Source organism: Balaenoptera musculus, chromosome 14 (genome assembly GCF_009873245.2).
Source record: "Balaenoptera musculus isolate JJ_BM4_2016_0621 chromosome 14, mBalMus1.pri.v3, whole genome shotgun sequence".
In the NCBI taxonomy this organism is placed as follows: domain Eukaryota; kingdom Metazoa; phylum Chordata; class Mammalia; order Artiodactyla; family Balaenopteridae; genus Balaenoptera; species Balaenoptera musculus.
The window spans coordinates 6,724,271-6,733,829 of record NC_045798.1 but is presented as its reverse complement, the minus strand read 5'-3'; the positions used below and the strand labels follow the sequence as shown (position 1 = coordinate 6,733,829).

At 43.3% G+C, this 9,559-nt stretch overlaps 1 protein-coding gene across 1 annotated transcript in view; it reads left to right on the top strand.

Moving 5' to 3' along the window:
* Nucleotides 1–345: 345 nt before the first annotated feature.
* TCTN2 (tectonic family member 2) overlaps nucleotides 346–9,559 on the top strand; it is a 28,253-nt gene continuing 19,039 nt past the window's right edge. Inside the window, exons 1-5 of the mRNA XM_036874134.1 lie at nucleotides 346–532; nucleotides 711–818; nucleotides 1,251–1,327; nucleotides 2,767–2,962; nucleotides 5,724–5,824. Coding sequence (XP_036730029.1) covers nucleotides 451–532; nucleotides 711–818; nucleotides 1,251–1,327; nucleotides 2,767–2,962; nucleotides 5,724–5,824 — 564 coding nt within the window. The 5' untranslated portion in view covers nucleotides 346–450. The remainder of the gene's footprint in view (nucleotides 533–710; nucleotides 819–1,250; nucleotides 1,328–2,766; nucleotides 2,963–5,723; nucleotides 5,825–9,559) is intronic.

Here is a 9,559-nt window from a genome sequence, read left to right as displayed (position 1 = left end):
ACCCCCTTTTTGTCCCTCCCCCCAAATCACCATAAAAATCAAGTTTATTAAGTTGCTTGTTTACAATCTAGTGTCTGTAGGCTCGCTCTTGCATTAACTCCAGGTTGATTGAATTAACTGCAGGTTGGAGGAACTCTGGCTTTTAAAATGAACGCGGCCTCCTACTTTTTCGTGATCCTTTGCGTGGAGTAAAGGCGGCCGAAGGACTTAAGGCCCGTGGGCTGGGCAGAGATGCTGCGGCTGGGTTTGAGGGCGGGCGCTCTCTGCTGCTGGTCCAATCACGGCGCGCCGCTCCGCCAGACCGGCGGCCGATTGGTGGTTGCCATAGCTCCGGCTGTTCGCTTGACAAGATGGCGGAGAGTTAGCCGGAGCAGTGTCTTCGCGTCCCCGCGCTTCCAGGCTTCTAAGGCGGGCGCGGTCCTGCAGTGCAGGCCCAGCGAGACCCCAGGCATGCGTTTGCCGCCGCCGGTCCCTCTGCTCTTGGGGCTCCTCTTTCTGCAGAGCGTCTTGAGGCCTCTGTGGGGGGACCTGGGTGCGTAAGGCGGGGCAAGGGCCTGCAGGACCGGGGCTGAGGGAGGGGACGAGGCTTTTGAGGCCAAATTTGGGGCTCCTCCGGGACCTGCGGAAGACCCCGCCAAAGGAAGCCACCACCCAGCGTAGGCAGGGGCTCTGCAACTATTAACTCCACTTTGTCCCTTTCTTCCCGCTAGTTTTCATGCCTCCTGTCATCCGCATGTCCGGCCCTGAAGTCAGCGCTTCCCTGGTTGGAGGCACCGAGGATGTGACCGTGTCCCTGACCCAGCTGCGGGACGAGATGGGTAAAGAGCCCGGCCCTTCCTGTGGGGAGGGAGGAGGTTGGGCCAGGTCCAGGCCGCCCAAGAAGCCTGGCCAGGTGGCATCCCCTGGGTCCCTTGCCGCTGTCCACTTCAAAGTAGGGATGGGGGCTACTGTGGAGCAGAGGACCGAAGGACAGGTTCAGTAAAAGAAAGCTTGAAATCTTACTAGTTAGCCTTCGCTGAGCTATCCGCTGTGCTTAAATGCATCACCTCATTTTCCTAATACGAACAGTAATACCTTTTAATCCGTTTAACAAATGAAGACACTGAAGTTCAGAGAGGTGGTCACTTGTCCAAAGTCACACAGCTTGTAAAGGGTCCAATCCTAGGCTCGGAAAGGGATTCCTGACTCAAGAGTGCACCCTCTTAGTGGCTGGGCAATAGTGCCTTGCATTCTAATCTTCTCTCCCGTAGGATTCTTGCCAGTTCCTGACTGCGGAGTGCTGAGCAATGAGACTGGAGACTGGAGTTTGACTGTCAGCCCCACTGTGGTAAGGCCAGAGGTGAAAACCTTTTGGGTAGCATCTGCGGAGGCCCACATCTGGTGTTCCTGCAGTGTTGTTCTCTCTCTCTCTTCTTTTTTTATTTTTTTATTTTTGGCTGCAACGAGCAGCTTGCGGGATCTTAGTTCCCCTACCAGGGGTTGATTGAACCTGGGGCCATGGCAGTGAAAGCCTAACCACTGGAGCGCCAGGGAACTCCCCCTGCAGTGTTCTCTCTCTCTTTTTCTTTTTAAGAACATACATTTATTTATTTATTTATCTATCTATCTATCTATCTTTGGCTGCGTTGGGTCTTCATTGTTGCACACTGGCTTTCCCTAGCTGCGGCGAGCTTGGGCTACTCTTCGTTGTGGTGCGCGGGCTTCAGTAGTTGTGGCACGTGGGCTCAGTAGTTGTGGCTCATGGGCTCTAGAGCGCAGGCTCAGTAGTTGTGGCGCACAGGCTTAGTTGCTCTGTGGCATATGGGATCTTCCCAGCCCAGGGATCGAACCTATGTCCCCTGCATTGGCAGGTGGATTCTTAACCCCTGCGCCACCAGGGAAGCCCTGCAGTGTTCTCTTAATCGAACAAGATAGAGCTTTCTTGGGACTTCCCTGGCGGTCCAGTGGTTAAGACTCCTGCGCTTCCACTACAGGGGGCACGGGTTAGATCCCTGGTCCAGGAACTAAGATCCCACATCCCGCGCATCGCAAACAAGCAAACAGAAAGCTTTCTTAGCGCTTGGAACCACCATGAAACTGTGGACTATCAGATCTCATAGACGTCCATCCAACCCAGAGGTTCTTAGGGGTCCTTGGATGAGTTTCAAGAAGCCTGTGAACCCTCTGAAACTGTGTGTAAAATTATGCGTGTGTGCATTTTTTCTGGTGAGAGGGTTACCAGCTTCCATCAGATTATCAAATGGATTTGTGACTCAGCTTCATAAACCACTGATCTCACCCAACTCTGAGCTTATGTGTAAGGACACTCAAGCCTGGAGAGATGAAATATTTTCCATTTAATGAATGTTTTATTGAGTGCCCAGTATATGCAAAGCATCAGCTCCGGAGATAAAGGATGAGAAAGACAACCTTTGCTTGCACCCCAGGAACCGGGACCTGTTTTTGTGGACTTTTTTGTGTGTATTTAATCTTCTGCTGGTAGGATGGTAAAGGTGCTAGACAAACTGAGTTACCTTATCAGACCTGTGTTCAGCTTTCTCTAAGCAGCCACAACTTGCTCGCTTTTATGTTCAGTTGAGGATTAGGAATCAGGGCTTGCATATTGCTGTAGGTTTACAGGGTAGAATTGAGCAGAGTGATGTCATCCTTACGTACAGTTCTTTTGTAAAATGAACGGAGGCTGATTGCGCGTTCCATCATGTGTTCTTATAATCATAGATGCCGTTTTGAGTCACTATAAAAAGTACAGCAATATTTCCCTTTCAGAATTCTTTGGAAGTGACTGTGAGGTTGAAGAGGGGTCTGCCCTCATGTTTGTCTAATGAGACCGATCCGTTCCCGGAGGCCCCGTGTATTGTCCAAACTCTTCTGGTTTCAGCCTCCCGTCATTCATCCTGTTTAGCACATCTACTCGTTCAAGTGGAAATTTATGCCAACTCCTCTCTGGCCCAAAATGCATCAGGCAAGTAAAGTCTCTGACTATCAAAACGTTTACTGCAAACATATTTTTTTTCTGGCCGCGCCACGCAGCATGTGGGATCTTAGTTCCCCGACCAGGGATGGAACCCGTTCCCACTGCGGTGGAAGCTTGGAGTCTCAACCGCTGGACCACCAGGGAAGTCCCTGCAAACATTGTTTGATTGTGTGTGCCATGCAATTTGTGTGCGTCAATCATGAGTGTGTCTTGCTTTCCTAAACTTATTTTCATTTTGTTTAATTTTCTTATTTTAAAAGTTTCCACTTTGTATTATTTTAGTTAAGATTTATTGTATCTTGGGAATTCCCTGGTGGTCCAGTGGTTAGGGCTCAGTGCTTTCACTGCCACAGGCCCGGGTTCAATCCCTGGTCAGGGAACTAAGATCCCACAAGCCGAGGCGCAGCCAAAAAGAAATAAAAGAATAAAAAAGATGTATTGTATTTTGATCTACTGTTTGTATCTTTGTAAGCTGTTTTAAATCCTTTTTGGGAGAAAGTAAAGTTTTTTTTCCTTGTATTGATTCCTGTGACTCCATCTCAAAACAAAACAGAAGGAAGGGAAAGACTGATGAATGAGTTTATAGAAAAACAGCAGATTTTCAGTTAATGCTTTTGACAGACAGCTGCCTTTCCCAGAGGCAACTTGCTTAATTATGCTTATAGGAGCACATTTTCCTCTCTTTAAGAACAAACAGAATAATAACGTACAATTTGCTGTTCTATACCTTTAAAAAGTAGTGTAAGTTAGAAAATTTTTTATAGGAATGCAAGTAAGTTCTCCTCATTCTTTTTTTGTTCTTTTTAATATAATATAATTCTTATATTCTTTTTAATAGCTGCATAGCATTCCCTTGTGTGGATACACCATTGTTTATTTGCTAAATAACCATTGTTTATTTAATTAAAAGTTTTCCAGCTTTTGATACTGTAACTAGTGCTACAGCAAATATCATTGTGCACATACATCTCTGGACATGAGAAAATGATTTTGTGTTACTCTCCCTTTCACATCACGGCAGTGTCCTAAGAACAGAAGATGTGCTGATGTTGAAGGGTCCACTTCGATAGGTGCCACCACCATGTCCCCTGTTGCCTGCGACAAACTCTAGCACCTCTTACCTTTATGGTCACCTGGGATGAAGGGAGAAGTGTTCCTCTTCAGTAGCAGAGGTCTGCCACTTTGAGACTCCCACAGTGCCGCTTCGCACATCACATCCTGTAACTGTGGTCCTCCTTGTGGTTTTGGAAGTTTAGAAGGATTAGATAAGTTACGGTAATGACATTCAGTGGGCTACTCTACCCTTAGTGTATTTGCTTGGAAAGATCTCCAAGATATATTACTAAATGCAAAAAGCAGGTGCAGATGGGTGCATATAGCATGGAATAAGAATATGTATATTTATATCTGCATAAGGAAATTGTGGAGGGGGACTTCCCTGGCAGTCCAGTGTTAGGACTCTGTGCTTCCACTGCAGGGGGCTCACCCATCCTTGATTGGGGAACTAAGATCCCACAAGCTGTGCAGTGCAGCCAAAAAAACCCAAAAAACAAAAAAACCCAAAACTGACAGGAGGGCTTAATGGTAGCTATATCACTCAAGGCAGTGGCTTTTTTTCTTTTAAAAAATATGCTTGACTATATGTAGGTAATATTTCGGAATGTCTTTGTACAAGTAGCCAAACTTAGGAAAATTAGAGTATCTGTATATTGGTCATTATGAGATGTCCACTCTGACCCACGAAGGTATGAAAAATTTTGCACCCAGTCAGACAGAGTTCAGAACAAGAAAAAGGATGGAAGGACAGCCAGGAGGTAAGTGGTATGCCTGGTAACAAGGAAGGTAGCAAACAACATCAGAGACATATAGATAGATACATAAACGTCTGTCTATATATCACATAGCAAAACCCTATTCTAAAATGCCTTGCTTATGTCACACGGGTTTGATTAAACTGAGGGTCAGACCCTTACCCTTGTGACATGGTATGTTACTCGGACCTTCTTATTCCTTATTCCTTATAGCATAGAATGTATAATAGTTGTTCTTTAGATGCTTCAGCTGTTGTGTCATTGAAGTTGACTGTTACATAGAGTTTAAACAAATAATCGCTACATAGTTTTCCAACTATTAGTCCCTGGATTCCGAGTTAGGAGGCTGAAATGTAATATAATATATTCCTTTTCCGATCAATGTAAAGATTACTGATTTCCCCCACACCTGAACCAGAATCAGGATGTGAAAATTTGGATTCACAGTGTGGTGGGACTTGAGGTTGAGCGTGTAGCATAAATAAATGTGATCTTGTGGTCAGATGGCTTCCTGATGAGCTGTCTGAAATGTCACCTTGGCTTCAGTTTTATCTGCTGAAAGGGGTAATGAATTTGAAGTAAATGCTTAAAATCAGTCTGTGTTATGAAAGGGATCGCTCAGTGTACTGAAAAATAAAAGCAGTGCATTACATTTATCTTAACTCGTAACTTTTAGTCACTTGGTTCTCTTCAAGTTCAACTGTGACTTCTTTAATTCGTATAACTGGCATATTTTCTTCTATTTGGGTTTTTGTTGGAGGAGTAGATACAAGCCTCAGTTATGCTCTATGCATAGCTCATTTCAGGGATTCTTCAATGTGGAATATTGGTAATGGTGGTTTGTAAAACAACGATTCAGCTTTCTTTGAATGTCAAAACTGTGGCAATGCTTTGTCAGTGTTTCACTGCTGAACTTCTCTGTTGTTTGTACTTTTCAGAGAACGTGACTGTTATTCCTAACCAGGTGTATCAGCCCCTCGGTCCTTGCCCTTGTAATTTAACAGCCGGAGCCTGTGACATTCGCTGCTGCTGTGACCAGGTATGGTCTTTCTGATTATTGGGCACGAAAGCTATGGTACCTGCTGGCATGTGAAGAGCACCAACAGTTCCCCATCAACTGCTTTTTAAAACCTTTTTAAAATACAAAACTAATGGGGACTTCCCTGGCGGTCCAGTGGTTAAGACTTTGCCTTCCAATGCAGGGGGTACGGGTTCGATTCCTGTTTGGGGAGCTAAGATCCCACATGCGTTTTGGCCAAGAAACCAAAATATAAAAACAAAAGCAATATTGTAACAAATTCAATAAAGACTTTAAAAATGGTCCACATCAAAAAAAACAAAAAACAAAACTGAGATTGTATTTCGTGTTGCACATTGTTTTCAAATTGAGTATTTTCTTTTTTTTTTTTTTGGCTGCATTGGGTTGTTAGTTGCGGCACGCGGGCTCTCTCGTTGAGGCGCATGGGCTCAGTAGTTGTGGTGCATGGGCTTAGTTGCCCCACGGCATGTGGGATCTTAGTTCCCCGACCACGGATCGAACCCACGTCCCTTGCATTGCAGGATGTATTCTTTACCACTGCACCAGGGAAGTCCTGAAATTGAGTATTTTCTTATCCAGCATGTTCAGCCTAGTTTATGGATGAAAAAAATGTATCTCTTTGGATAAAGTCCTGATTGTGATGATACTGGGAGATGGTTTTAATGTCTTATTTAGAAGCCTTTAAGAAAATATAAAAAGGAAAGAAAATACATTTTTTCAATGATTTTTAGTAAATTTATAGGGTTGTACAACTGTCAGGACAATCTAATTTTAGAACGTTTCCATCTCCCTCAAAAAAGAAACCTCATGTCCATTTGCAATCACTCCCATTCCTGCCCCTCATCCCCAGGCCACTTTTTTTTTTTTTTTCAGTTTTCACTAGAAATTAAGTTGGTTTATTTATTTATTGTGGTATAGTTGATTTACAATATTATGTAAGTTTCAGGTGTACAACATAATGATTCACAAATTTTTTTAAAAATTAATTTATTTTTGGCTGAGTTGGGTCTTCGTTGCTGCGCGCGGGCTTTTCTCTAGTTGCGGTGAGTGGGGGCTACTCTTCGTTGCGGTGCGCGGGCTTCTCATTGCAGTGGCTTCTCTTGTTGCGGAGCACGGGCTCTAGGCGCGTGGGCTTCAGTAGTTGTGGCACGCGGGCTCTAGAGCGCAGGCTCAGTAGTTGTGGTGCATGGGCTTAGTTGCTCCGCGGCACGTGGGATCTTCCCGGGCCAGGTCTGGAACCTGTGTCCCTTGCGTTGGCAGGCGGATTCTTAACCACTGCGCCACCAGGGAAGCCCTGATTCACAATTTTTAAAGGTTACACTCCATTTATAGTTATTATAAAATATTGGCTATATTCCCTGTGCTGTATAGTATATCCTTGTAGCTTATTTATTTTATGCATAGTAGTTTGTGCCTCTTCATCCTCTACCCCTGTCTTGCCCCTCCCCACTTCCCTCTCCCCACTGGTAGCCACTAGTTTGTTCTCTGTATCTGTGTGTCTGCTGCTTTTTTGTTATATTCACTAGTTTGTTTTTCCAGGCCCCTATTAATCTACTTTCTGTCTCTGTGGGTTTGCCTCTTCTGGACATTGCATATAAATGGAATCCTACATTCTGTCTGTCCGGAGGATTTGCGTCTGGCTTCTTTCACTTAGCGTCACGCTTTCAAGGGTCACCCATGTTGTGGCATGCATCAGTGCTTCATTCCTTTTTATGGCTGAATCATATTCCATTGAATGGATATATCACATAGGGCTTAACCCATTTATCAGGTGGTGGACATTTGGATTGTTTTCACTTTTTAGCTATTATGAATAATACTTCTCTGAATATCTGTATACAATTTTTTGTTTGGATGTGTATTCCCATTTCTCTTGGTTATGTTACCTAGGAGTGGAATTGCTTTGTCATATGGTAACTGCCATGTTTAACCTTTTGAGGAACTGTTTTTCAAAGCGGCTACATCATTTCACATTCCCATCAGCAGTGTATAAGTGTTGCAATTTTCCATATTCTCACCAACAATTGTTAGAATAATCTTGATTATAGCCATCCTCGAGTGTGTGAAGTGGTATTTCACTGTGATTTTGATTTGTATTTCTCTAGTGGCAAATGATGTTGAACATCTTTTCATGGCTGTTTGTATATCTTCTCTGAAGAAATGTCTGTTGAGACCCTTTGCCCATTTTTCAATTGGATTGTCTTTTTGTTGTTAAATTATAAGAGTTCACTATACATTCTGGATACTAGTCCCTTATCTGATGTATGATTTGCAAAAAACTTCTCCTCTTGTGTAGGTTGTCCACTTTCTTGTTGGTGTCCTTTGAAGCCCAAAAGTTTTTTAATTTGATGAAGTCCTGTTTATCATTTTTTTCTTCCAGTTTTATTTAGATAGAATTGATCTCCAGCACTGTACAACTTTAAGGTATACAGCATAATGATTTGACTTATATACATCATGAAGTGATTATCATAAGTTTTTTTTTAAATTTTTATTTATTTATTTATTTATTTATGGCTGTATTGGGTCTTCGTTTCTGTGAGAGGGCTTTCTCTAGTTGCGGCAAGCGGGGGCCACTCTTCATCGCGGTGCGCGGGCCTCTCACTATCGCGGCCTCTCTTTGTTGTGGAGCACAGGCTCCAGACGCGCAGGCTTAGTAATTGTGGCTCATGGGCCCAGTTGCTCCGCGGCATGTAGGATCTTCCCAGACCAGGGCTCGAACCCGTGTGCCCTGCATTGACAGGCAGACTCTCAACCACTGCGCCACCGGGGAAGCCCTATCATAAGTTTGATGAACATCTGTCATCTCCTATAGATACAAAATTAAAGAAATAGAAAAAAAATTTTCCTTGTGATGAGAACTCTTAGGATTTGCTGTCTTAACAACGTTCATATGTAACCTACAGCGTGTTAATTATATTTCTCATGTTGTAGTTACATTCTTAGTACTTACTTATCTTATAACCGGAAGTTTGTGCCTTTTGACCACCTTCATCCAGTTCCCCCTCTCTCCACCCCACTTTTTTTGTTGTTGTTGTTGCTTGTGCTTTTGGTGTCATATCTTAGAAACCATTGGCCAATCCCAGGTCAAATACATATTTTTAATCCTTATTTTAGATTGAAGGGGAATAAGAGATGCAAAGGAGGCACATGTACGAGGAACACAGTCACTCCCACTTTTGGATGAGTGCAGTTATTTATGTCATGGTTGGTTTTACAAAACGGAAAAGGAAAGCTTAGGGTCTATATTGGAACAATCATACTAGCAATTGTATTTATAATAACAATCATGTTTAATTTTAAAAATACAGCACATCATAAATCTGTTCAGGTATCAACAGAAATGTCAAATGTATTCTCTCCCTCTTTCTTTCAGACTGCATCACTGTGCCCTGTTTCTAATTTCCTTCATGTTTGTTATATATGGTGTATATGTATACGTATAGCACCGACCACTGGAATCGTTTAGGATTCTGGGTCAGTGACATCTTCAGACAGCTTCAACTTACCTACCACTTTAGACATGATCAATTTTTAATTTGAATTGCCCTTGTTTAAAACAGTCGATCATTTACTTTTCTACCTTCAGTAAACAAGGGATTTAGAACGTATTTAACTTTTAGCTCTCTCAGTCCTTTGAGAAACAAGGAAGAATACAGATGAGTAAATGAAAGCGTGAATAAAGTGACTTCTTGACATTAATTGGGTCGTGATAGCACGACAGTGAGAGCTTCC